General features: G+C 58.7%; 3 protein-coding genes and 1 long non-coding RNA gene across 9 annotated transcripts; 3 read left to right on the plus strand and 1 right to left on the minus strand.

Annotated features, from left to right (window-relative positions):
* Nucleotides 1–5,199: 5,199 nt before the first annotated feature.
* Nucleotides 5,200–18,430, plus strand: Fads1 (fatty acid desaturase 1). 3 transcript variants are annotated; one of them, XM_021251746.2, is made up of 12 exons: nucleotides 5,200–5,292; nucleotides 10,679–10,789; nucleotides 11,143–11,340; nucleotides 11,605–11,706; nucleotides 11,785–11,913; nucleotides 14,581–14,641; nucleotides 15,342–15,418; nucleotides 15,951–16,048; nucleotides 16,133–16,229; nucleotides 16,327–16,406; nucleotides 16,483–16,608; nucleotides 16,721–18,430. In XM_021251746.2, exons 1-12 carry the CDS (start codon nucleotides 5,215–5,217, stop codon nucleotides 16,770–16,772), a joined length of 1,209 nt encoding a protein of 402 aa, XP_021107405.1. In that variant the 5' UTR covers nucleotides 5,200–5,214; the 3' UTR covers nucleotides 16,773–18,430. The 3 variants fall into 3 exon arrangements, with proteins under 3 accessions (XP_021107405.1, XP_004874356.2, XP_021107406.1); XM_004874299.4 differs by lacking the exon at nucleotides 5,200–5,292 and adding an exon at nucleotides 9,963–10,222; XM_021251747.2 differs by lacking the exon at nucleotides 5,200–5,292 and adding an exon at nucleotides 10,236–10,435.
* Nucleotides 18,431–18,821: 391 nt separating this feature from the next.
* LOC147820693 (uncharacterized) lies at nucleotides 18,822–19,159 on the plus strand. Its single transcript, XR_015448289.1, has 2 exons — nucleotides 18,822–18,898; nucleotides 19,052–19,159. It is a non-coding gene; the product is annotated as an uncharacterized LOC147820693 (long non-coding RNA).
* Nucleotides 19,160–19,653: 494 nt separating this feature from the next.
* Fen1 (flap structure-specific endonuclease 1) lies at nucleotides 19,654–24,169 on the minus strand. 4 transcript variants are annotated; one of them, XM_021251749.2, is made up of 4 exons: nucleotides 24,066–24,157; nucleotides 23,786–23,867; nucleotides 22,929–23,037; nucleotides 19,654–21,349 (listed from the first exon to the last, which is right to left on the minus strand). In XM_021251749.2, exon 4 carries the CDS (start codon nucleotides 21,345–21,347, stop codon nucleotides 20,205–20,207), a length of 1,143 nt encoding a protein of 380 aa, XP_021107408.2. In that variant the 5' UTR covers nucleotides 21,348–21,349; nucleotides 22,929–23,037; nucleotides 23,786–23,867; nucleotides 24,066–24,157; the 3' UTR covers nucleotides 19,654–20,204. The 4 variants fall into 4 exon arrangements, with proteins under 4 accessions (XP_021107408.2, XP_021107407.2, XP_087059846.1 ...); XM_021251748.2 differs by lacking the exon at nucleotides 22,929–23,037 and having other exon boundaries at nucleotides 24,066–24,169; XM_087203720.1 differs by lacking the exon at nucleotides 24,066–24,157 and having other exon boundaries at nucleotides 23,786–23,884.
* Nucleotides 23,695–26,354, plus strand: Tmem258 (transmembrane protein 258). Its single transcript, XM_004874300.3, has 4 exons — nucleotides 23,695–23,884; nucleotides 25,212–25,321; nucleotides 25,800–25,930; nucleotides 26,252–26,354. The coding sequence occupies exons 1-3, from the start codon at nucleotides 23,882–23,884 to the stop codon at nucleotides 25,924–25,926; spliced, it is 240 nt and encodes a 79-aa protein (XP_004874357.1). The 5' UTR covers nucleotides 23,695–23,881; the 3' UTR covers nucleotides 25,927–25,930; nucleotides 26,252–26,354.
* The last annotated feature ends 377 nt before the right edge of the window (nucleotides 26,355–26,731 follow it).

Raw genomic sequence — 26,731 nt, forward strand, 5'->3', positions numbered from 1 at the left:
ATCATTGCGTGCGGCAACGTGTACTAATGCAAATAAAAATAACATCACACAGCAAAAAAATTCTAGCTCTGCCACTCACTGGGTGTGGGCCTTGGGGAAGTTACCGGTGATTTTCTTCACTTATGAGATGGCACGGACCGATGACAAGCCTTCCGTGAGTTGTTCATGAAGCACACCTATGTGTGGAAAGCTTAGGCATTCCTGGAGCATGGAGCCTACTCAGAACCCCAGCGACTGTCATCCAGCGTTCTTGCTTTTACAAATGACTCAACAGCATACATCCTGGAACTTATTTATTTGTATTCTTTTTTTTTTTTTTGGTACTGGGGATTGAACTCGGGACCTTGTGCTTTCGAGGCATGTGGTGGAACCACTGAGCTAAACCCGCAGCCCTCAAATGTTCTTTTTCATGTGTGTGTGTGCACACATGCATGTGCGCGCGCCACTGAAAGGTCAAAGTTTTAATGCTTTATTGCTACTTTCAAACCCAATTATTTTATGGCCACAGGCAAGGTAAATTATTCCCTTTTTCTAGACAGATAGATTCACTGCACTTTATGCTCTATGGTTTACACTACAATAATTTCCTTGGCAGATGACCTGGAAGAAAGAAAACTCCAAGAAACAGATTTCCAAAGAGGAAGCTGCTCCCAGGCTCCTATTCTTGAGCCTTCTCCATGTGTTCCAGGAAGAAAGACTGGGAGAATGAGCACTCTGTTCAAAGCAAGGAAATAAAAGTCAGTAGCTGAAACCATAAGTTCCCTTTCACCCTCCTTCTGGAGCTCAGCTTCCTGCTGTGTATCTCCCACCCTGAACCCTAAGCTGGCCTCAGAGTACATGGATAAGCCAGAGATAAAACTGAAAGGGGCAAAAATCCTGGAACTTTACTTGGGAGCAGAGGTTGAGATAGACAGCCCTGGAAGGGGCTGGAGGCCTGGTTTAAGCCAAAAGAACAGCCATGCACAGCTGTCCTTCAGGGCCGAGTCCCTGGCGCTCCCGGGACGCCAAGGCCAGCTGGCGGCAGAGCCCAGAGGAGACAGCAGAGCCAGGCAAGTGCAATGGGGTAAATTTTATTTTACACGCGGTGGAAAAGCAAAGACACGTTATGAGCAGGGAGCAGATGTGAGCTTCCACCTTGGGTCGCTCCAGCTGCTCTGTGGAGACAGCAGAAGAGGAAGCTCGTGGGGATAAGGAGTGTGTGGGTTCGGTTCTCTGGCGGAGCAGAATCTGTCCAGGAGGCTGCTGCGGATCAGGCGGTGCTGGCAGCTTCAGTGGCAGGAGGAGGTGACGTGTGTTCCAGAGGTGGAACTGGCAGGCCTTCATAATCCATCTCCCGGAGTCAGGTTTAAAAAGTGGCCCTGGGCCGGCACGGTGGCACCTGCCCACGCTCCAGCACCTTGGCGGAGTGTGCGGACACAAAAGGCTCACGCAGCCTGCGAACTGGAGACCAGCCTGGGCAGCAGCAGCGTGACCCTGCCAGCCTCCGCGAAGAGGAGACCCTCCAGGTCTCCGGCCCATTCTGCTGATGGAACGGAGCATCGGCAGCAGTAGGGAGAGGACAGGAGGAAAGCAGGCCTGGGAGGCGAAGGGGGTGCAAATGTCAGGCTGGGGTGTGAGGCTGGATGTGGTGGGGGAGGAAGGGAAGATGCATGTTCTCACCACGCTGCTCACCTGCGAGACAGCGAACACAGGGAGGCCAAAGAGGAGCCTGTGCCACGGGACTCGAGGTCAGCAACCACCTGGAAGGAAGCAGCCCCACGGGCCCCGTGGGGCTGCACACGTCCTGTCACCCAGCAGCAGTGTGGTGCAGCACACTCCTGAGCCGCTGGTGGGGACGCTGTGGACACAAACCCCCCGCTGCCAGTCACAGGGGCAGCACGTGTGAGCTCTGCAGGGTCCGTGGTCCCCATTAGCCATGTGGCACTGCCCTAGTTCTCGCCACACTTCCCACACAGGGTTTTGGAGCATGCCCATGCACTGGTGGAAAGCCCACCGCAAGCTCTTGGGCCTCTTGCATCCACCCTGCCCCTGGACAGCGCTGAGGGCCACTGGAGGGCTGACTCTACCCCCACACTGAGTAGGTACCCTTGATGACGTTTGCCCAGCAGTGAAATTGCCTAATGACATGAGTTCGGAAACGTCCTTGTTGTTAGGAAGGTGTAATTGCACACACACACACACACACACACACACACTAATGACATGAGTTCGGAAACGTCCTTGTTGTTAGGAAGGTGTAATTGCACACACACACACACACACACATACACGTGTGTGCATGGTAACTTGTTACAGTGAAGTAAATCTCATCGAAAAATTTCTAGCCCTTTTGTTTGGTTTTATGCTTAATCTTTTTTTTTTTTTTTTTGGTGCCGGGGATCGAACTCAGATCCTTCCGCTTGCGCAGCAGGCGGTGAAACCACTGAGCCAAATCCCCAGCCCCAACTTTTTTTTTTTTGTTTGGTACCTGGGATTGAACTCAGGACCTTTCGCTTTCGAGGCAGGTGGTGGCACCACTGAGCTAAATCCCCAATCCAACGAAGCAGGCAGTTTTAATGTTTTCCAAATTTCTGAAAGTTTGGTTGTATCATGCTTTATCCAATGGCACTTTTTTTTTTTCCCGGTACCGGGGATCGAACTCAGGTCCTTGCGCTTGCGCAGCAGGTGGCGAAACCACTGAGCTAAATCCCCGGCTTGTTTGGTTTTAAATAAGGATCTTTTTTGTCAAGTAGCTTTACGAGAACAACCATTAAGGAGCCAACCTGGGTGTGGTGGCACACACGTGGCACACACCTGGCACACACCTGGCACACGCCGGGTACTTGGGAGGCTGAGCCAGAAGGATTATGAGTTTGACCCAGTCTCAGCAACTCAGTGAGATCCTGCCTCAAAATAAAAAATTTTTTAAAGGGCTGGAAATATAGCTCAGTGTTTCTGGATTCAGTCCCCAGTGTGAAAGGGGAGGGGAGGGGAGGAGGATACTGTATTGCGGGGCACGCCCCACCCCTGGGAAAACCTGAAGGTCCTAGCTGCTGCCTTCTGCTGGGTAGAGACAGATAACACAGCCCAGAAAAGGAAGGTCCCGAAGAAGCAAGACAGCAAAACACACCCAGCTTCCTCCCCTTTGAAGTCTGGGACCTGGTACCCGACTCCTGCAACCAGGAACTGAAGGTAGAGAGGAGCCCACAAGCACCTGCCAGCCCAGGCATGCAGCGCTTCTGTGTGGTTCCAGCTCTCCCCGGTCTCCTCTGAAAACGGTTGTCTCCACGCAGCAAGAGCGCCATGGCCCTGCGGAGCCCATGAGGTGGCCCGAGAGGCCCCGCACCTGCACTTTGGATGGGCCTCAAGGCCAGCTGTCTCCGCTCTGGCCAAAGCCGGCCCTCGGCATGTCTCCCTTAGTCCCAGCACTGCACACCATGGACAATTGGCATGCCGTGGGCCCTTACTCTGATTTTGCTGTTTCCTAAATAAAGAACGCTTAGAATTACAAATGCCCCTGAAGCGGAAACCTGTGATTTGCATCTCGAGTTAGTGTAGGATCAGAGTCGGCCAGCAGAGGGTTTATCTAGTTGGCTTCTACTCAGGCCTGAGATGGGCTTTAGTCTTGGGCCACCTTGGGAGACCACAGAGGCGGTGGCTTGCTCACCGGGGGCTGCGTGCTTGCTGCCTGCGTACCCGACTTTTACAGGTGGAAAGAATCAGTCCACACACAGCCGTGAGACTCCATGCGGAGCTCCAGACAGGCTGTCTGGACACAGCAGAGCATGGCTTGAGGCGGGGCACTGGAGCTGTGCCTCTGTGGCCGCATCACAGTACTGCAGACTGCTGCGCAGTGACGGTATTCTAGGATATTCTAGGCCATCGCACAAGGCCGGACCCTCAGAGCCAAGGCGGAAGACAGGAACGTTAGCGTCAGGCTCAGGACAAAGAAGTGGCCACACCCTCATGCTTCCCCTGGGGCTGAACAGCGGTGACTGGTACCCCACTGTAACCTCTGGTTCTAGAATTCATCCTTGGTTTGAGAGCACACGGACCTGGCGTGTTGGACACTAGCAGGTTGCGAGTTGTAATGTTTCCCTTGCATCCTGTGGATTGCTTGGAGTTTCTGGGTTGTCCTGTATCCACCCCTGTATGGGGAGGGTGTGCTCCCCAGACCCACCGGGATGCCTGCCACGCCCCACTCCCACCCTCCGCCCAGGAAAGGGAGTGGGGCTGGAGCCCTGGTGGCCTTCAAGCCTCCTGCCCTAAATCCCTCATTTGATAGATAAGGAAACTGGGGTTCGGATGAGGAAGAGTCACCCCAGTTCTCATGGGAGCACAGGTTCCAGCAGGACGCCAGGCTGCGATGGGGTTCTGGGGTTCATCAGACTCTTTTGAAGGATTCTTTCCAGGTTCGTGTCGTTCTGAGCAAAGAATTGGACAAGACACGCAAAAAGGCAGCGAGATTTTTACATCTACTAGGCAACGTACTCTCTGCGGAGAGAGCTCAGGGTGGCCACAAGGTTAATGGCAGGGACCTTTTATCTCTCATCCTTCAGGCTGCTGTCAGACCTGGGCTTTCCTATCAAAAACCTACTTAAAAAACAAAACAAAACAAAACCCTGCTTGATCTGAGCCAAAAGAATCGAAGACAGCGCCTTCTGATTGGTCCCAGGCAGGGTTTGGGCCCCTTCTGCGCATGTGTCCTGGGCCTCGTGTTGACGGCCACACCCACTCGCCCGGCTGGCCGGCCACACCCGGATCCCCTGCAGCCTCAGGTCGGCGCCTACCCTGCAGCCCCTCCTGGACCCCAGCTAGCAGCCGGAAAGGCCTCACCAACCCTGGAGAGGTGCAGCGGGAACTACCATAGACTCTGTACCCCTGGAGGGAATCATCTCACTCTTGGAGGCAGAGGGCGTGTGGCCCATGCAAAAATGGCGAATTTAGTAGCCAAAGTTGGAAAGAGCCCTGAGTTCTGACCTCGGCAGATCCAAGCGTACTGGAATGTGTCAGCTCAGCGGTGGGCGGCAGAGCGAGTTAGAGAACCGGGGTGGGCACGACTGCAGGAGCTGAGCTCTGTGTGACCACTGGGACAGGACTTCCCCAAACCGGAACTTCAGTTTCCTCTGGATTTCGCTCAGTGTGCCAATTTCCTTTGCTGATTTTGCTCATTATTAATGTAGTGTATGTCATGTAATAAAGCATAATTGTGAAGAAGAGAGAGAGAGAACCAGGATGGGCAACATCGTCATCGCTGAAAAATGCTGTCTACGGGAAAAGCAGAGCCCGGAGGAGACTGGACCCCAATCACAGGTGAGACACGGCCAGGGTGGGGTCCCCACACAACCCGGTTCTCACGCACTGGAGGGGCGGTGGGAGAGAAGCTCCCTGTACGTCTGGTTAGAGCACAAGTGGATTCACCATTTTGGAAAAATAATTTGGCAACTTTAGAACCTTAAAAATGAGTGATTCTGTTTCAGGAACTCTATGGAGTGCGTGTGTGTGTGTGTGTGTGTGTGTGTGACTGGAACTTGAACCCTGGCCCTTGTGCTTGCTAAGTAGATATTCTGCTTACCTCTACCACTGAGCTACACCCTCAGCACTTTCTATATTTTATTTTGGGATAGAGTTTTGCTAAATTGCCCAGGCTGGCCTCAAACTAGGGTCCTACTGCCTCAGCTTCCTGAGTACCTGGGATTATAGGCATGGGCCCAGCTACTGGGCTGGAAATTTTTAAGGGAAAACATATATAGACAAAACAATTTTGGGGCAAGGCGAGGTGGCACACGCCTGTAAACACAGCACTCGGGAGGCTGAGGCAGGAGTATTCCTGCAAGTTCAAGGCCAGCCTGGGCTACATGAATTCAAGGCCAGCCAGAATTGAATAGCAAGACCTTGTCTCAAAAAACCTAAAAAGTTTTTTTTCTACCCACTGCCCCCTTCCCCTGAGCGCCACTCCCGCTGCACCGCGCTTGCTCTGATCTCCACAGTCCTAAGCTGGGTGGCCACGACTCCCTTCAGCCACCATCACGATTACCTATCTTACCAGTCGGGACCTCGTCAGCCACCGTGAGGAGTTCTCCGATGGTTATAAGATCCGGGAGATCGAGGAGGCCGTGCCCAGGGGCAGAGGGAACAGTGGTGACGCGCTCATGGCGGAGGCAAAGGCTGGGGGCAAAGGCACGGAGGGCACAGAGGTCTCTGGTGTGGACCCTGCACAAGGGAAGCCGCTCCCCAGAGGAGGCCCAGGAGAACTTCACCGAGGGTCACAGGAATCAATCAGAGCAGACCTGGAGAACAAACACCAGCAGGAGTAAGACCCTTCCGATGGGCTAATTGCAGACAATCAGTTCCTCACTGGTGCAAACGTGAACCTCTGAAAAGGAAAGGAACGAACCAGCAGCCACCGAAGCAGTGGGACACAGTGCTTAATGATACACAGAAGCCGGGCCTGGTGGCGCACACCTGTGATCCCAACACTCAGGAGGCCGAGGCAGGAGGGTCACTAGGAGTTCGAGGCCAGCCTGGGCTACACAGTGAGACCCTGTCTCAGAAAAACAAAAATAAATTGATACACTGATGCTTGAAAGTGAATGTCTCCTAGACTGCCCCTTTAAAAGATTTCTTGAGAAAACAAATGACATAATCCAAGGTCTTTTCACAAATATGAGTCAGATGCTTCAGCTGCCTGGGCAGGAAATCTGTTCCCTGGGCCAGAAACACGACCTGGGGCGCAGGAGCTTGTGTGGTTGTGCCCGACTGCATATTCGGACCTGTTTCTGCCTGGTGTGGACGTGTGTCTGCATGGGAGACACGTTTGTCACTTCTATTTTCTTATCACATTGCCACACTAAACCCCAAACAGCTGGAGTTAGTTGGATTTAAGGAAAATAAGGACTTGTACAAGGGAAGTGGCCTGCGAGCGTTCACAGATATGAACAGACCCCCGTGTCATAGACGTGGACAGGTCACAGAAGTAGCCCCAGCGTCTGGCGGACGCTGTCACAGGGCGCTGCTGTGTGCTTGCTGTACAGTGCGGAGGTGGACGGCAGCAGGGCTCGGTCAGGGCCCAGGGTGTCCTGAAGCGGGAGGAGGCCGGGGCCGGGGTGAGGGGACCACGAGGCAGCACAGACCAAGGCGCGTTGTGTATTTGTCTCGAAGGTGTGTGAGACTCACTGTGTCTGTCGGACTTGGGAGTGAGTCCGAGTTACAAACGTTCTCCCGGACGGAGCTTACCTGTAAGGCGGGGACTTCCTGTAGGTGACGATCCTCAGCACTGCCAGGCCCTAAATAAGGCCTGTGCCCACAAACGCTGTTGAGCCATCTCTGCGGCCGCACTTGGACTTGTTTGCCTTCGGTCAGCTTGGTCGGCGATGCCTGCTGAGGGCGTATGTACCTCAGTTTCTCAGTTTGTTTTCCCGGTAGCATCCCGAGGCCTCTCAGCTGTGGTGGGTCCTGGGTGGCCATCCTGTCTACGTCCCAAGAGGAAAGCAGAACCATCCGAGCCATCCGAACCCCTGCCGGAGTGAAGTACGAATTCTGTGCAACAAAGACTGAGTCCGTCGGGATGGTGGACAGACAGGGTGTCAGTGCCCGAGGCTCTGGTGCATCTCTCATAATCAAGGGTCTGATGGAAAGGGAGGAAGTGAAAGACCTTGAATATCCAAAGTAACCTGGAGCCGAAAAGCAAAGTTAGAGGCATCTGCTACCCGATCCCAAATTCTGCCACAAAGCTGCAGTAACCAACAGCAGGGTCCCAGCAGGAAACAGACAGGCGGACCCAGGGCGGGGACAGACAGCCCCACAGCAGCAGTCAGCAGGTGGCTTCTGCCAAAGGGGCCGAAATGCACCCGGGGAAAGGACAGTCTCTGGACGCACAGCACTGGGAAAACGATTCCAGGAACAGAAGAGCACAGTGGGCCCTCTTTGCTCACCGTGCACAAAAAGCCACCCCATGTGCACTGAAGACTCAAAGGCAGCAACCAAGCTAAGAAACCACGAGGAGAAAAGCCAGGGGGAAGCCCCCTGACATTGTCCCGGGCAGAGAATGTTCAGCTATGATCTCAAAACCTCAGGCAACCAAAGCAAACAGACAGACGGGATCCCACCGAACCAGAATTTCCACACACACTGGAGACGCTCGCAGAACGGGTGGCAACATTTGCAGACTGTACTCTGATAAAGGGTCAGTACCCAAAATGTACAAAGTGCGTGGCTCCAAAGCAAGAAAGCAACCTGGCTTTACAATGAGCAGGCATTTCTCCAGACAGGACACAAAACGGCAAGCGGGTTTATCTCAACATCACCAGTCTGCAGGGAAATGCAAATCATGGCTTTAGACAGTCCCATCTCACTCCAGCTGGAATGGCAACTATGAGAAAGACAAGTGCCAGCAGGTGCTGGAGCAGACTGGTGGAAATGTAAAGTACTGCAGCGATTACAGAAAACAGCACTGACTTTCCTCGAGATATTGAAATAGAACGACCACGTGAGCCAGCCGTTGGTCTGCAGGGAACACACCCAGAGGAAATCAGTATGTGAGGAGATGCCTGCACTCCTGTGCTCCTTGCAGTATTTTTCCCCACAGCCAAACGTGAAGTCAGCTTGCATCCATCCATGCATGAATGGGTAGAGAAACTGTGGCAGAATACTACTCAGCCATGAAAAAGAAACAAGAGCCTGTCATGGCAGCAGCACGGATACCACCAAGGATGTTAAGTGGGATGACCTAGTCACTAAAAGACAAATTTATGGACTCTTAAAAGACAAAGAGGAGGAGATGGTAGAACTGCAGTGGGATGTCTTGGAGCCTGGGGTGTCCAGGAGGCAGTGAGGAGACGATGGTGAGCTAGGATGAACAATTCTGAAAGTTCCCACAGTAGGACCACAGTGAGTGACCGTGTGCTCTTCAGAAATGCTGCGGTGTACACGGCAGCGAGTATTCTCACCACAAAGGGCTGCCTATGCCAGGCGCTGCTTGGTGAGTAGCCAGACTTAGCCGTTCCACAAGGCAGGCAAACTTAATACCTGCTGTGCAGGATGAATACATAAAATGTATGTATCAGCTTACAAAACAAGTAAGCCAACAGGCAGGCAGAGAACTGTCAAATAACGTCAGCTCTGAGGCTGGACATGGTGGCACACACCTGTGATCCCAGCACTTGGGAGGCTGAGGCAGGAGGGTTACTAGGAGTTCGAGGCCAGCCTGGGCTACACAGTGAGTTAAACGCTGGTCTGAACCGAAGACCCTGTCTCAAACACAAAGGAAACTCTGGTCCAAAGCGGAAGCAGGCGCCTGTCTTCCGGACTCCCCAAACTGCACCCGCGGGCGTCTGTGTACCAAGGGCCTGGGTCATGGGAGTGCCTGGCTTTCGAGGAGCGCTCAGCTGCATCCAAGGGGGCCCGGGCGCGGATGCTTGCGTCCCTGCTGAAACAAACTGCCAAATTTAATTCGCCCTAAGTGTTGTTTTTTGAGGGGTTTTTGTTTCGTTTTGTTTTGTGTTTTTACAGTACTAGGGATTGAATCCAGGCCCTTCACACTTAGCTACATTACCCCGCTCTTTTAAAATTTTTGGTCTTGAGATAATGTCTTGCTAAATTGCCCAATCCTGGCTTGAACAAGCGATCCTTCTGATCCTTCTGCCTCAGCCTCCCAGAGTGCTGGGATCACAGGCCTGTGGCTGTTTGCTCACTCAACACGCCCACTCCCGGGCGGGCGCTCCAGGCACGCCGGGTCCACGCCTCTCGCGGCGCTGCCCGGGCCTGGAGAGCGGGGCGCCTCGGGCGCACCCGGCCCGTTAGTCAGCCCGCGCACTGCTCCATCCGCGCCTCCCCGCCCGCGGCCGGCCGAGTCCGGAAGCGGGGTCGACGCGACCCTCGCCATGGTCCACGAGGGGGCGTGTGTCCGGCGGGAGCTGGGCCCGGGCGGGGCGGGGCGGGGCGGGGGCGGGGCTCGCTCCGCGCCACCTGGCTCGGCCAATGGGCGCGCGCGCGGCGGGGTTCGCGGTGCAGAAAGCCAGGCGCGCCCCGCGGGCCTCGCGTGATGGCTGCGGACCCCGAGGCGGCCGGGCGGCGGGAGTGGGGCGGGGCGCGTCTCTTCACGTGGGAGGAGGTGGCGCGGAGCGCGGGGCGCGGGGAGCGCTGGCTGGTGATCGAGCGCAAGGTGTACGATGTCGGCGACTTCGCCCGGCGCCACCCCGGCGGCTCGCGGGTCCTCAGGCACTACGCGGGCCAGGACGCCACGGTGCGGGCGGCGGCGGCGGGCGGCCCCGGGTCGCGAGCGTTCCGGCCCCGCATGACGGCTCCGGGTCCCGCCGGGTCGCTGCGTGCAGGGCCGCCCCTTCCGGGCGCAGCCGGCCTGGCCTCCGAGGGACCGGACCGCGTTCGCCGCGGGCAGGGCCCGGCTCCGCCCCGGGCTACGGCCTCTCCCGCCTGCAGGCCTCTCCCGCCTCGCAGAGTGCGCCCCGGGAAGGCGGTGAAACCGGGTCCCCGGTAGGGAGGTGGGGGAGGTCGTGGCCCATCCGGCCCCAGCCCCCCGGAGCTCCCAGGGCTGGGCATCTTGGCTGGGGCGAAGCAGAGCCCAGCAACCCCAGGGCAGCCGGCGGGAGGACGGCCCCGCGTCAGCCTGGGCAGCGCCTGGCTGGACCGAGGGGTGACCTTCAGGGAGCCTCACCTTGCCTCGCCTGCCCCTCTCCCACAGGACCCCTTCCTGGCGTTCCACATCAACAAGGGCCTGGTGCGGAAGTACATGAACTCCCTCCTGATAGGGGAGCTGTCCCCGGAGCAGCCCAGCGTTGAGCCCAGCAAGAATGTGAGCTTGTGTGCTCTGGGGGTCTGGCTGGTGGGAGGGCAGAAGCCCAGACGGACCACAGGTGAGAGGCAGGTCCCCGACTCTCCCGCGGGCCCAGGGGTCGGGGGATTGCACCCCGAGTCCCGCAGGGCTCCACCTTCCACAGGAGACCTGCATCCAGCACTTTCTGCAGACCCAGTGTAAGCTTGTAATTCCCACTGGAGAGGAAACGGGCTGGGACAGTTAAGCCCCAAGCCCCCAGTCACACAGGAGACAGCAGGGCCTCACAGGGCCCGCCAGCTCCTCGGCCTGGCCCTGCTGTCTTTTTGGCCAGGAGTCTCCCTCCAGCCCCTCACTTCCACTGCCCACTGCAGATGGAGCTGACCTATGAGTTCCGGGAGCTTCGGGCTGCGGTGGGGCGGATGGGGCTCATGAGGACCAACCACCTGTTCTTCCTGCTGCACCTGCTGCACATCCTGCTGCTCGACGGGGCCGCCTGGCTCACCCTTCACATCCTGGGGACATCCTTGCTGCCCTTCCTCCTCTGCGCCGTGCTCCTCAGCGTGGTCCAGGTGAGCCTAGCCTGGCCCCAGCTCGCCAGTATCCCTGGCTCTCCAGGCCCTGTCCACGCAGTCCCCTTCTTCCCATGGAGCCAGTTCGAGTTTGGGTCCTGAAGCCCGGGGAGCGTCGCTCCCACCCACCACGACTCCCCCTGCCTGAGAGGCCAGGCCCAGCATCTGGCGTGCAGTACTCGGCCAGCCTTGTGCCCCTCGGTTTCTTCTGAGTCCTGGGTGCAAGTCCATCCTGGGCACCACACCTCCTGGCCTTGTCCCCAGGCTCAGGCCGGCTGGCTGCAGCACGACTTCGGGCACCTGTCGGTCTTCGGCACCTCCACGATGAACCACCTGCTGCACCACTTTGTGATTGGCCACCTGAAGGTGGGTGGGGCCCTCGAAGGGCTGCCTGGGGCACGGGGATGCTGGTCGGTCTCCATTCCCTGTCCTTGTCCTGTGCAGGGGGCACCTGCCAGTTGGTGGAACCACATGCACTTCCAGCACCACGCCAAGCCCAACTGCTTCCGCAAAGACCCAGACATCAACATGCACCCCCTCTTCTTCGCCTTGGGGAAGGTCCTCTCGGTGGAGGTGAGTGGGCTGCAAGGTACACAGGGCCTGCCCGAGGTGGGCTTCGGCGGGGCTGGCTGGAGCCCTGGCCTTGCAGCTGGGCATGGCAGCAGCCAGGGCTGCCCGGGCCGGGTCGTTGGCTCCTGGGGCCCTGCACAGACTGGGGTGACAGGTCACCGTGGTGACCCCCCCCCCCAGGCAGTGGCCCGGGAACATGGTTACTGGTACCGTTGGACGTCTGTGTGCTTGGGCCCTGCGTCTGTGGGTTCGGAAACCCTCAGAAAAGCAGGTGCACCGTAGTGAGCGTGTGCAAATGCTCTCTCCCGCCATGCTTTCCTGACCAGTGCTGCGTGTCAGCTGCTGGCAGTCTCATTGTGCGGGACATCCTGGGTGTCTAGCTAGGTCACAGCACGCGTGGAGGCACTGGTGTAGCCTGCGGAGAGCGCTGGCCCAGCTGGGCTCCCTCCTAGTTCTGCACAGCAGAGGAAGCCCCGGCCAGGCCCAGGGCCAGCAGGCTCCCCGGGACTGCAGGTTGCCACGCGTGCCATGGGGCACCCCTGTGCACGAGGAACTTGGCCAGGCCAGGATCTTATCCCTGTGGCTACCAAGGTGACAGCTCTGCTGCTCCCCACCCTCCTGGTTCCTCTAGGTTTTAGCTGTGGACTGAGGTGGGGAGCAAAAATCGCACCTGTGGCTGAAGGAAGAGTCGGTAGGGGAGGACCTGAGCACGCTCAGCTCGGGCGCTGAGGTTCTGGATACCAGCAGAGTTCTTGAAAAGTTCATGAAAATCCTTATCCCCAGGCTCACACAGCCGCTGCATTCTGCCAGGTCCCTTCCCCCTCGGTGACGTTTCAACTTGCCAGGAGCTGCAGTGTCACCAGATGCAGTTCAGCCCCAGGCAGGAGTTCAGGCAGCCTGGCTCTGCTCTCCCCTGGTAGTGCTGGCTGCCCTGGCACAGGGTGCTCTGCCTGAGGCTCCTGCCAGGCCAGTCCCTGGCGTTCTCCTGGTTTCTTGGTTAGGGTGCCGTGTGGGGTGCACCCAGCCCTGGCCCCCACCTGGCTCTGGTGCCCGCTTCCAGTGTGGCGTGGGTCACCTTGGGAGCAGCCTGGGCTCTCAGCACTTGTGTGGTCGCCAGAGAGGGCCCAGGAGACGGAGGGGAAGGGACATTCTTTTCTCACCATGCTTCCACCACTTCTTGGCGAGTGATTTTGGGAACCTGAACATCCTCTGGGGTCTCGGCCTGGGCTCCTCAGGATCAAGAAGGCTGGGGCTTCGGGCTGCTTGGGCTCCCAGCTCCAGAGACGTCTTAACTGGGTGATGGCACCCTGGCGGGACCACGGCCCCTGCTCTAACAGAGCCTGGTGAACCCAGGGACAGAGTTAATGGGGTCACACTGCATTCAGCTGCCACTGAAGAGCAGCTCCCCCCGGCCCTGACGGGTGCTCCCCTCCCAGGGTCCCGCCACTAACCCCTAGTTCATCGCCGAGCCCTGATGGCCCCCAAATTACCCCAGCCCCCTCAGGCCTCTGCTCCCGCTCCATTTCCATCACTACAGAAAAATGCCTGTGTTTGGGTAGGAAAAGGGCTTCTTCAATAGCTCGCAGCTCTGCAGGCAGAAAGTCCAAGTTGGTGGCTCCCAGTGGGTGCTCTGGCTCCACGTGGGGAGGGTCCCCACCTCCCAAGCCTCTGCAAGTGACCTTGTGTTCCGACTGCTGCCCCACCCTGCCTGGGGCCTCCTGGCCGGGCTGGTCATTTCCCCACCCCCAGCCGGAGGCAGCAGAGCGGCCTCATGCCGACCTGCGGGCTCTCAAGGCCCTCTCCTCTGGCCCTGCCCAGTGCTGTTCTGAACACCATAATGTCCTCCTCCTGCTGCCATGAACGTCCTCCCCGCCAGTCAGGGAGGACAGGTGGGACTGCCTTTGCCACATGGGTGCCTTGCCACCTCGTTTCCCTGTAACTTACGTCAAGCTCTGCTTCCTGACTTACCACCGGCTCCCTCTCCTGGGGTGGGAGCTTGGTGCCCCAGCACCGCAGTGACCAGTGCAGAGCTGGTGCCGCGTGCTGCTGGGTGAATGCAGACGGCGAGCTCGGCTGGCTGGGGCGCCCGACGCAGAGGATGGGCCTGTGGCGGGCGGTGGCTCTGACAGCCAGGCTGGCCTCTGCTCGAGGTCAGCGGTGGGGTCCAACCCTGGTGGCTGTCTGCTCCCAAGAACCCCTGGGACGAGGGCCGCCAGAGCCAGGGTGTGAGACGCAGGGTGTACGTGGGACCCCGAGCCAGGGCCCGGGCTGGTGACCGGGCTGCTTCCACCCACCTGTCCCTCCTGCTGCTGGGGTCACAGAGTCCCCACTCCACTGGGAAGAAAACTTCCGAGCCTTCGGAAGGCCACGAATATCTCCTCTTTGCTCAGCTCTCTGGGGTTTTAGAGTCCGGGAGACTGAACCGGGAGGTGGCGGGGCAGGACCTGGGGCACTTCCTGTAGAGGGGCCGCAGTGTGTTGTGTGGAGATCCTGCTGTTGACAGAGACAAGGGGGACGATGGGCCAGGAGCCCAGGCAGAGATGCCCTGAGGGACAAGGAGCCCCGCACAGCCCTGCCTGCGTGGCACCAGCCGCCCAGGCGGGAGGCCGCAGCTGGGGCAGGGGCGCTGTCCCTGACAGGGACCACAGTCACGGTTGGTTTTCTTCACAGCTTGGGAAGCAGAAGAAAAAGTACATGCCGTACAACCACCAGCACAGATACTTCTTCCTGAGTGAGTGCACCCAGGCCCCCGCGCGGCCGGCTCGGGCTCTGCACCACCCGGAGGTCACCTTGGCCTGGCAGGCGGTCACGGCCCGGGGAGGGCCACCTGAGCTCTGCCGCACCATGCTGTGCTGTCTGCTCCTCTCCTCGCTGTAGGAGGCTCTCCAAATGTCCCAAGTTTGAGCTGCACAACTTTCAAATTTGAGACCTGAAAGGAGGGAGGGGAGAGTCTGACTGTCCGCTGGGCGGGTGGCTTGGGGCAGCAGGGAGGGACAGGGAGGTCAGGACGGCACTGGGCCGGAAGCAGCGTCTTCAGCCCACAGCCTCCTTGCGAGAGAAGCCGCTGTGCCTCACCAGTGACCTCCAGGCTGCAGGTGGGGGTGCACAGGCCCTGCCCTGGTCTGAGGAGGTGGCGCAGCCTGTGAGGAGCCAGAGAGCCCTGACCCGGCGCGTGCCACTTGCCTTCCTGCCCCTGCCTGAGACCGGAGGGGAGGGTGGCGGTTTCGCGGTGGGCCGGGCCGAGGCTTGGGAATGTCTGCAGTGCCCATCAGGGAACAGAGCAGGCGTCTCCGCTGCCTGGCGTCCATGGCAGCGTGGCGCTTAGACTCGGCGTGTGCCCGCCCTGGTTGTGGTGATGTAGGCTGCTGGTGGGGTGGCCAGGACCTCTCCATGGTGGGGCTCACCCGCCTCCCCTCTCCTCTCCCTCCCAGTCGGGCCGCCGGCCTTGCTGCCACTCTACTTCCAGTGGTACATCTTCTACTTTGTCATCCAGCGGAAGAAGTGGGTGGTAAGGCCCTGAGGAGCCCCGCACTATGTTCTCTGCTACCCTGGGGAGGGGTGAGAGCTCTCCAGGAGAAACTGAGGCTGGCTCTGGCTCCCCTGTAGAGCAGAGTCAGCACCAGGTGAAGGTGCTCCCCGCATCTCAGTGGCTCAAGCACTTGGCTCAGCAGCAGCTGGGCGAATGGGTGTGACATGGGAGGCGGGCCCTGGGCACACAGAAGGGCCCGGCACTGTGCCCCGCGGAGACCCTTTTCCAGCCGGCCCCAAAGCATGGGCAGGAGCTGACAGGCAGAGGACGGCGGAGGCGGGCTGCAGGCTGAGAAGCGGGGTGTGGGGCGTGTGGCCCCAGATGTTGGGAAGAGTGATGCTTTGTCACTGAGCAGAAAGGGGCTGCATGTATGGACCGAGGTCCGGGGTCCCTCTGCCAGGCTGGAGAGGGCGCAGGGCAGGGGCGGCAGCCCTGGGAGTGAAAGACGCTGGCCAGGCGGAGGGAGGTAGAAACCCCACAGCAGCACCGCTCTCTGCCCCTGGCCCCACAGGACCTGGCCTGGATGCTCACCTTCTACCTGCGCCTCTTCCTCACCTACGTGCCGCTGCTGGGGCTCAGGGGCTTCCTGGGCCTGTTCTTCATTGTCAGGTAGCGCTGCTGGGTGTGTGGCGGGCACAGCAGGCTGGGGCCAGCACGGTGGGCTCACAGTTCTATCACCACTGTGGCCAACAGGTTCCTAGAGAGCAACTGGTTCGTGTGGGTGACACAGATGAACCACATCCCCATGCACATCGACCACGACCGCAACGTGGACTGGGTCTCCACTCAGGTGGGCCCGGCACCCCAGTCCCCGGGCTGCTCCCCGCCGCTGGGCTGGCTCACTGACCCGGGCCCTCCCCTCCCCTCCCCTCCCCTCCCCTCCCCAGCTCCAGGCCACCTGCAACGTGGAGCAGTCCTTCTTCAACGACTGGTTCAGCGGGCACCTCAACTTCCAGATCGAGCACCAGTGAGTGGGGCCGGAGGGCGCCGGGGAGGGGTGGGGAGAATGCAGGGCTCAGGCCATGGTGCTGCTCTGCCCGCAGCCTCTTCCCCACGATGCCCCGACACAACTATCACAAGGCAGCGCCACTGGTGCGGTCCCTGTGCGCCAAGCACGGCATCGAGTACCAGTCCAAGCCCCTGCTCTCCGCCTTCGCCGACATCGTGCAGTGAGTGCGGGCAGCAGCTGGCGGGCGGGCATGGGGCGGGAGGTCGCCCTGGCAGGCGTGGGCCAATGCCCACTGTGCTGGCCACCTCACTGCCCGCCCTGGGTCCCTGCAGCTCGCTGAAGGAGTCGGGGCAGCTGTGGCTGGACGCCTACCTTCACCAGTAGCTGCCGCCGCTCCCCTGCCCCATCCGGACGAGGAAGGGACGACTCGGCCAAAGTGGGGAGCTCGAGGGATGTGCCACTGTGACTCGGTGTCCGGCAGGGGCGCGTTGGGGGCCACAGGCGGGAGTGGGAGTCTGTGTTGCTTCCTTTCTGCTTCAGCAAATGCAGGTGGATGATGAGTAGAGGGGACCACGGAGGGTCGGAGAGGGGGACCCCTGGCCCTTGTGCCCCTCCGGCAGACCCCAGGGCTGTGGCGGCTGATAGCTCAGGACGGAAGCAGTTGCCTCCCACCTGGGCGCTCAGCTCCACAGGGCCACCTGCCTGCCTGCCGCTTTCCAGAGTGCACAGCGGGGCACAGGCCTGGACTGTCCTCTTGGAGACCTGGCCACATGATGCTGGCACTTCTGGTGTCAGCCTCATGATACGCCAATCAGGTGGGAGCCCGGGTCGGGGTGTCACTGGCACTGGAACCCCATCTTCTCTCTGACCACCGCAGGAGCGCAGGACTCACTTCCTGCTCCACTGGCCAGTGAGCAGACAGGGCGACTGGGTCTGTCTCCCTCCCTGCAAAGAAACGGGGCTCCCAGCGGCTCCCCTCTGCTTCCCACCTTGTGACTCCAAGTTGTAAGCGGTGACCGGAGCGTGTGAGGTGTCAGCACCAGGATACAGACACAGGAAGTGACGCCATGGCGTCATCCCTGGGGAGCAGAGTCCATAAGCCGCGCGTAGTCTGATCCGAAGCAGGAGGGAACAAGTGCAGGTGTTTGTGGCCGTCACTGCGTCGCCTGTTGGCTCTTGTTCCAGTGTCTGATTCTTGTGGAAACCAGATGGAAATTTAGAGTAACTTCTTAAAAACATACTAACACTGAAAGTCAGTTTTTAAATCTGATTTGCAAAAGAGGAAAAAAAAAACCAGTTGAACTCATCATTCCAGAAAGGGGCCCGAATACACCCAAGGGGTCTCCCTGAACCCTGAAGGTGGCCATCCTGCATTCGCCCCTTCCTGCCTGGCTGCAGCCTTCTGGTCCAGCCTGGAAGGCAGAAGCAGGGCCCAAGTTGGCTGGGGCTGGTGGCCAGCGGAAGCAGGGTGGTAGGTGAGGCTGTGCCCAGGCTGTGTGACCCTGATCTTTGTCTAAACCTGGAGAGGCCCTGGCGTGCTCAGGCTTCCCATGATGCCCCAGCTGGAGACCCTGCTCGAGGATGGCTGAGGGGAGCGCTGCCTGGCGCCTGCTCCTCCAGGTGCTGCGCTGACCCCTTCCTGTCCCTGCCGGCCAGCGTGCACATGGCATCCCCGGCCTAGGGCGCCAGCTGGCCCTGGCCCCGGGCCACCGGTCTGCACTAACACCAGTGGGGGCCAAGGCCTTGTGACCTTATTTCCTTAGCCCTAAAGCATGGTCCCATGTGGCCAGGAGGGAGCAGCCACAGTCACCCTGTAAAGCGAGGGACTCAGGAGATGCTCAGTCGGAAGCTGCCTGCCGGCACAGGGATCGAGCTGGAGCCCTGCAGCTGTTCTCCAGCTCTGGCTGCCATGTTTCTCCTTTCTTCTCCACCTCCAGGCCTGGGCGTCTCCTCTGACGGGCCCAGGTCAGGCTCCGTCATGTGCGCCAACCTTGTTACCACATCCTGATGGTGTAAAGCTCAAAAGTAAAGTTGTGACCAAGTGACAGCGTGGTTTGTCATCGCGATGCACGTGGTGTGAGACGAGCCCTGGCTCCATTCATTGTGCCCTTGCCTCGCTGCCCCCTGTACACCCCTCAGGCAGCACAGGAGCAGGGACTCTGTGACACCCAGGCCAGGGTGGCGCTCCGTGCCCTTGCCCTGCCCTCTGGGTTCCTGTTCAGTCATTGCCTCTGCCTCAGGTGTCCTGCCTTCACGGTGGTCACTGCCCTAAGCCCTTCCTCCTGGACCTCGGCGAGCAGCACGCGCTTGGCACGGATGGCACCATGGTTCCTACCCTGTCCTGCCCACTGGGCAAGAGTCCGCGTGCGGGTGGTGATTTCTCACAGGGTGCCCCTGCAGACTGACAGCTAGCTGTCCAGGACAACCCGGGTTCACAGGTGCGATGCCGGGCCCGGCCATGCTTGCCCACCCCAGGGAACAGGCCCTTCCCCGCGGCTGTCTACACCAAGGTGATTGCATCCAAGGTCGCATCACCCTTGCTAGCGGGGCCTCTACCTGTCCCAACTGTGGCTCTGCTCCACCTGGGGAAATCTGCTCCGTTCATCAGCTGCTGGAGTAGAGCAGAGAACAAAACGGGGGGGGCATTGTCTCCCTGTTTCCAGTACCCTTGTCGGGTTTGCTGGGGAGACTCCTGCTTCAGCTGCACATGTGCCTCCACCCTGGTCTTTCACCTAAGACTCCACCTGGAAAACCGCCTGCTCTGCTCAAAGGTGTGGAAACCAGTGGTGCTGTCTTGTTTATTCTTCCAAGATGTTTTCCACCAAGTGTGGATGGTTACCTAAGTATTTGGAGCTACAAATGGCAGTGACGGGAATGCTAAACACTCAGGCCGGCTGGCCCCATGCCACGCCAGGCTCTGCTGGGCTGACACAGCTCCGAGGGCAGCCGCCCACCCCACACTGGCCGAGTACCTGCGGGATGTGAGGGTGCGGACTAAATCTCACACCCTTCTCGGGGTCCTGTGTCTCCCAGGGAAGGCGGAGCACCAGAAACCCACTGAGTTTATTAAAACCGGCAGCAAGATGAACCAGGCCGCCTCCTACCATGGCTCGGGCCTCGCAGGGGGCACAGTGCCACCTCGTGGCCACTCGGCCACCTGTCACCACGGTGTGATTCCAGCGTGTCACCTTCAGTGTAGTGGAGAATGTTTCTGACCCGTAGAGCCAGGGGTTTTCTCAAATGTTTGCAAAGAACACACATTCAGGACACTTTCACTATTTTATTGATTTTTTCCCCCCGTTCATATCTTTAGAACAAAAACAGCGTAAGACACCAGTGTTAATCCTGGCTGCAAGAGCTCGCCAACTTACGCCTCTGAATAACGCATCACATAGCATGTTCACGTTTTCACCTCAAGAGCACCCAGTGGTCAAACCCTACTGCCAACCGCAGGGCTTCCTGCTCTCAGGAGCGCTTCCCTGCCCCCATGGGTCCGGCCGGGCTGGGAAGAGCAGTGTGGCTCTGCCTGGGCTGCCCAGACAGGAAACCATTCCCTGCCATCTGGTCCCCGCCACTCCCGTCCCTCTTCCTGCTGTCACTGTCACCTGTCCTCCACCCTGCCTGAGCAGTGCTTTGAGCCCAACACTTTCCTGAGCTACAAGAGGAAGCAGCAGCTCCGTGGGCTTCCTGCCTTCCCACCAACACCAAGTGAAAGGGAAGCACCACTGAGAAGGGTGGAGCGCCCCCACCCCACCCCACCCCACCCCGCGGCCTTGCCGGGCTCAGGCTTCCGTGGGGACAAGGGGCACGGCGGGTTTACTTCCTTCCTTTGAACTTCCCCGCCGCCCCCGTCTTCGCCTTCTTCTTCGCTGACCCCTTGGGCCCTGGTTCCTTGCGCTTGGCTGAAGACAGCGAGCCGGTCACCTTGAAGAAGTCATCCAGGCGGCCCTGAGTGCTGCCCTGGCGGCTCTTGCTCAGCCGGCGGACCCCGCCACGGATCCGCTCCTCAGAGAACTGCTTCTCGCCACACAGGAACTTGACCAGCTCCTCCTCGTTGGGCTCACTCCACTTCAGCTCCACAGACTCGGGGTCCAGCACCTCAGGCTCCAGGAAGAGCTGCTGTGCCTCCTTGTGCAGCCAGTTCTCCGGCACGGGGTACTTGCTGGGGTCGAGCCGCCGCACGATCTCCTCGATGCTCTTGTGCTTCTGGATGAGGTCCACGGCCCGCTTGGGCCCGATGCCCCGGATGCTCTCGCAGTAGTCACTGCCCAGCAGGATGCACAGATCCACGAACTGCTCCTGGGTCAGGTTCAGCGCCTGCAGGATGCGGCTCAGGTGGAACTCCTGGATGGGCAGCTTCCTGGCCTCGCTGGCAGTCAGGTGTCGCATGAGCACAGGGCTGCCGAAGGTGAGGCAGTCCATGTCCTCGGTGGCCGCGGCATAGACTTTGCCAGCCTTCACCAGGGCAGCACAGCTGGCCTCCGCCTCGCTGGGGGCATCGAGGTACGGGATGCCCATGAGGCTCAGCAGATGCTTGCACTCATCGTTGTGCTGCTTTGTGACCTTCACCAGCCGCTTGGTGAACTTTTCCACCTCTTCCTCCGCCCCGGCAACCTGGGCCTGCTGCAGCTGCTTCTCGGCCTCGGCCCGCCGCTCACTGCGCTTGGCCAGCTCGCCCGACTTGAGCTGTGGTGGTTTGCCATCGAAGACGTACACGGGCTTGATGCCGTGCTCCATCATGCGGATGGTGCGGTAGAACATGCCCATCAGGTGGCTGGTGGTCTCACCCTCCTCGCTCTGCAGTGTTTCTCCTCCCTGGCGAACAGCGATCAGGAACTGGTAGATGCTCATGGAGGCATCGATGGCCACCTTGCGGCCAAAGTAGCTCTTGATGTCATTCTCCCGGATGGCACTGGGGGCCACATCGGCGATCAGTTTGGCCAGGCCTTGAATTCCCATGGCTAAAAAAGGAAAGACAAGAAGAGGAGAAGCTTTACGTACTCAGCAGATTATGCCAAGGGTCACTCAGGCAGGTGTCATTCCAACCAGCTGATTCTTGTACTGAAGAAATTTGATAAAACTGCCATTTTTATATTTCCGGCTATCTTATAAAAACAAATAAAAATACGCAACGTCTGTTCATCCTGTATTTAAATAACTCCACTGGTAAGTGACTTAAGTTTTGTGCAGGAGTGAGGGTGATAGTTGGTGCTATCTCACCAAGCTCTTTATTTTTTTGGTACCAGGGACTGAACTCAGGACCTTTTGCCTGTGAGGCAGGCGAGGTACCACAGAGCTAAATCCCCGGCCCTACCAACTTCTTGTTTAACCAAGTAAGACACCAAGTCAGTGCAACAAGATGGAAAGATGAACAGGACAAGACCCTTCAAAGTCAAGAAACAGTTCAGGAGGATTGCTCACTCGATACTAAGGGTAAGTATTGGGAGGTGATCCGATTCTTACAGGAATTACACACTGAGTATGGTATTCTTGAGGTATGCAAAGCTGTGGACAAGGTAACTGCATGATGCATCACATAAAGACTACAGTAGACACCCGCATCAGGAACGTGGAGGGCCGAGCAGTCTGCGGCTCAGCTCAAGTCTGCGGATCATCATGGCTGGACAGGCAAATATCAGCTGCAGGACCCGCAAACACCAGCTAAATAAACGTGCCTGCTGTCTGCTCTGTTCTATTTAGAGAACTCTGAGAAGCCAAGTATAACATCTGGATGGGGGTGATGTGCTGCTGTATTCTGCCTTTGGCACCCCTTAGCACATAAAGTTTCTACTTTTATCCACATGTTGCTGAGAGTTTCAAATCTCCACCACCTTTGTTATTTTCTCTCCACCACTAAGTCTGAAGTGTGAAATCCACGGCTCTACTCCCTCCCCATGTCCTGATTTGGGGGCCTCCATGTTGTAGTCACCTGGCCCAGTATGACACTTCGGTCAAACCTTCCCTGGCCCAGTGTTTCCCAAACTACCCTCACAATTTTTGTTACTTCCAACCTAAAACCGAACTTTCATTCACTTAGTATTTTTCTTTAGGTGGACCCGATTTTTTAAAAAACTAAGTTGACCAAGAAAATGCATTTTAGGCAATAATATTTATATCATTTAACTATTAAAAAGGACTTTTAGGTTGGGCATGGTAACACGCCTGTAACTCCAGCTACTCAGGAAGCTGAGGCAGGAGGATTACAAGTTTGAGCCCAGCTTGGGCAACTTAGTGAGAGAGGGTCTATCTCAAAATCAAAAAGTGTTTAAAGGGCTGGGGATGTAGCTCAGGGTGAAGGCCCTGGGTTCAATCCACAGTACTGCAGTAAGTGGTTTTTGGTGGGCAACTTAAAGGCATCTGTCAGCCACTCTCTAAGGAATATTCTGTCTGGCTTCTAATTGTTCCCACTCTTCCGATTCTTTCTGGAGCATCAGTAAGTGACAGCTACGGTCCTATCTCTGATTAAGTCCCAGCACCTCCGAAAGGCATCAAGATCTGCGTCCTTCTCCCTCATCCTCCTGCCCCTCCGCCACGGCCCACCTCAGTTTCGCTTCTCCAGGAACAGGCGTGGTGGCCAAAGCTGGGCCTCGATCCCAGGTGCCCGCCATCTGTGTGCAGTTATCAAGCCACTTAAGCTTGGTCTGCTCATCTGTAAAATGAGGATGGTAACCACGCCTGCCTAGCAGGATTCGTGCGGAGGGGAACGGCGGCAACAGATAGAAAGATTACCGCGCGGGGCCCGGTGCTCAGCAAACGAACCCCCCCCCCCCGCCTTGCTTTGTGAGATCGTGTGCACAGGTCGATGCTGCGCGCACAATGCCCCACTGCTCTGGGACACCGGCCGTTAAGGCAGGACGGGGGCCAGCACGTGGTCCCCAACACGGTTCTGATGAACACACACCACGAGCCGAGCGGCGGGAGTTAAGATCCTCGTCCTCGGGGAAGAAAGGCCCAGGGCCCTGCCAATGGCCCAGGTCTCAGCCGGAAGGCGCTGGCCTGCCCGGCTGCGAAGCCGCCTGCCGCCACCTCGAAGGCGACCCCGCCCTGGGGTCTCACCTGAGCCTCCGCGCCAGCGCTGGTCCCGCGGCGCCAAGGTGGTTCCGAGCCCTACTCCTCCGAGCCAGCCCACGGCTCGCTCTCGCTTGCCGCCTTCCAAAGCCCGCGCTCACGTCACGTGCCGCGCATGCCGCGCACAGCCTCCCGGGAAATGTAGTGCAGCCCCCGTCCCCCGGGTCAGAGCTCTCCCGGGACGCAGGCCTGCTGCAGCAAGGAGCTCTTCCAACGACCCCGCTCCACCCCTCGGCCCCTCATATCCCCATCTTGCCCGTATTCGGCCCCCACAGGCCTAGCTCTCCTACAACCCCCGAAGCCTCAAGACTTCAAGTCCCACAACGCACCTCGTTCGGGCCCTGCCTTTTCCGGCGCGCGAGGCGCAGGCTCCTGCCGACGTGTTCTTCCGGTTTTGAGTGGCGGCTTAGCCTGTGTGGGGCGAAATGGTGAGAGGGCTGGGGCGCTACCCCGGGCATGTGAGGAGCCGGCGCCCCACGCCGTGTTCTCCCAGAGGCCCAGGCGCCCCCGGGATTCCGGCTGGAGCGGGCGGGCAGGGAACGCCCTAGCCGGGGCTCCTTGGGCGGAGGGCTGGAGCGCGCTGTTTTGAGGGGCGGGGGCCCTGAATACCTGCGAGCTCTTGCAGCTCCATCACCTGTTGTCGCTTTCAAGAAAGTTGTCCCCCTCCCGAAGTCACACCCACCCGCGGGCCCCTGGGCCGATGTCATTTCCCGGTGAAGCCCTGGGGACTCGCGGGCCCAGCTCCGTGCGGACCTCGCGCGCGTGCTGGGTTGTCATCTGCCTCGCCTCCTAGTGACGCCGTCTGACGCGCGCCTGGCTCTGGGACGAGGTCTATTCATCTTTGTATTCCCAGCGCAAACACAGGGGCTGCTGGTGGAGGCCCAGTAAATGGCAGTGATTGTCTTGATTGCTTCCAGGGGGGCGAGGGGGACATCATTGTTTACTGGATTGAATTCCAGTGTCTCTTGGAACAGTGGGATCTGTTTGCTTCTCTAGAGCTGTTATGTTCTGCATCTCAGGAGCATTGGCTGTTGGGTGACAATGAAAGTTACCATTTGTCCAGAACTTGACGTTCGCAGCCCTCTCTCACGGGCATTAGCTCATAATTGTCCCTGTGACCTTAGGAAGGAAACAAACACACCTATTGACCATTTACTCTAAACTAGACGTGTCAGCATTCATCGTTTTAAGTCAGACGTCAACCCCATGAGGTAGATACCGTTGTGTCCTCTTTACTTGGGCTCAGGTTATTCAGCGGAGCCCAAATTTTAACTGATGAAGGTCTTCTACCTGTAGACCCTGAGGTTCCGGAATTGTGTGGTGAGAATAATACTGAATTGGAAGTTGAGGTCTGGGATTATGGCAGGGATTAGGGGTTTGCAGTCTGTAGACACAGGTCTGCAGGCTCCAGAAGTTACAGGGGAGCTTTTTCCTCTCTGCGGTTTTTCCTGGGCAGAGTCCACAGCTTTCCTCACCTTTTGGTAGTGGCCATCGGCCTCAAAGATGGCTAAGGACCATTGCTCTGCTGGTCACCTGTGTTGCAGTCTCGTCGGTTGCCCTTCTAGAGACGGTGCCACGTTCTTGAAGATGTAATTGTAATGGTCATTCCCATGATGGACCACGAGCTGTTGGTTCTGAAGGATTTCTACATTTCCCAGGCGGAAATGGCCCCTGTCAGTCAAGCAGCACAGGGGGCTCCGGTGCTCTGGGTGAATTCATGGGCTTCTTGGGTGACTGACCTCACGCTTCCCCTAGGAGCTCGAGGCCATGAGCAGATACACCAGCCCTGTGAACCCAGCTGTCTTCCCCCATCTGACTGTGGTGCTCCTGGCCATTGGCATGTTCTTCACTGCCTGGTTCTTCGTGTATCCTTTTCTGAGCAGCCAGTAGGCTGTGAGTGATGTAGGCAATGGAGGGAGGAACTGCTGGGATCCTGAACCCTGCCAGTTTTGTATGTTGCACTGGGAGCAGGACAAGGCTGGCAGTGCCCAGGGGCAAGCATAGCTGTCTTTTCCAGTTCAGGTGAGCTCAGTTGGCTCTTCAGACCGGAGCTGGGGCCAAGCTGAGGTTGGGAAGGTGGAGTGAGGAAGGCTGTGCCCAGGGCCAGAGGTCTGAGGGCAGTCCCAGCTCTGTCACTGTGAGCTGTGACCCAGCATGTGGCCTGCTCGCAGTGGACCTCACTTCTCCGTGGGCGGGCGGGGGTGGTGTGGGGAGCAGCGTCCGTGGCCTCTCCCGGGCTGCACCAAGCTGGGGAGCCCTCCGCTCACACCTTCCTACCCTGAGTGCCACCGGCAGCTCCCTGCACTCCGAAGTCCACCTGCCTCTCCTTAACAGCTCGCCCAGCTACGAGGTCACCTCCACCAAGTACACGAGGGACATCTACAAAGAGCTCCTCATCTCGCTGGTGGCCTCGCTCTTCATGGGCTTTGGCGTCCTCTTCCTGCTGCTCTGGGTTGGCATCTACGTATGAGTTGGTAAGAGCTGTGGTGGGCGGGACACTCCAGCCTCCGGGTGCAGCCACACGAGCCCCCCTGCCCTCCTGGGGGCGTGAAGCTGCTCAGTGCTGCGTTCTCTGCACTGTCCCGCCCCCTCCAGCTCTGGGATCACTGGGGGGGAGGTGGCGAGGGTGTTAACACCAGTGACTTGGGTGGGATTTCGGACAAAGCTGGCTGCACGTGACCCACCCTCAGAAGTGTCATGGGCCTGTGCTCTGGCCCCCACTGGCAGCGAGGGCCTCGGGGAGAGGAGGGAAGAAGGGGCTTCAGTCTGGCCCTCACACTCTCGTCCTCTTTCAGGTACCCCAAGTGGCTTCACTGAATGCCTGCTTTTGTAAATTAATTTTTTACTGTTGCTGAGTGTCCCTCCTGCTGCTCTCGCAATAAAGGCAGATGTGTGACAGTGCTGTCCTGCACCCTTCCTGCTCCTCAGCCGCCCTTCACATGGCTCCTGCTGCCAGAAGTGACCTGTGGGCTGGGGCCCGGGCTCCCTTCTCTCGCCCCTAGAACACGCTTGTCTAGGAGCCCACGCCAGCCCCTCCGCCTGGGCAGCCTGTCCGTAACGCAGCCACCCTCTCTGGGTGGGGCCCCTCCCCGGGCACAGCATGCCCTCACCAGGCTCGGCTGCCCAGTGTCCTTGCCATCCAGATGGCCAGGCCGGCAGTGGTAGGAGCATGGGCAGGGGAGGTGGCCCAGAGATGCAGCCAGCGTGAGGCCGAGAGTGAGTACAAAGCACCATCCACAGTGAGACCTCCTTGCTCCTGGCCCACGGGGCCCCCT

The sequence above is a fragment of the Heterocephalus glaber genome, unplaced genomic scaffold (assembly GCF_053883595.1).
Source record: "Heterocephalus glaber isolate CG9 unplaced genomic scaffold, H.glaber_assembly_v1.0 deba00001806, whole genome shotgun sequence".
NCBI classification, from domain to species: Eukaryota; Metazoa; Chordata; class Mammalia; order Rodentia; family Bathyergidae; genus Heterocephalus; species Heterocephalus glaber.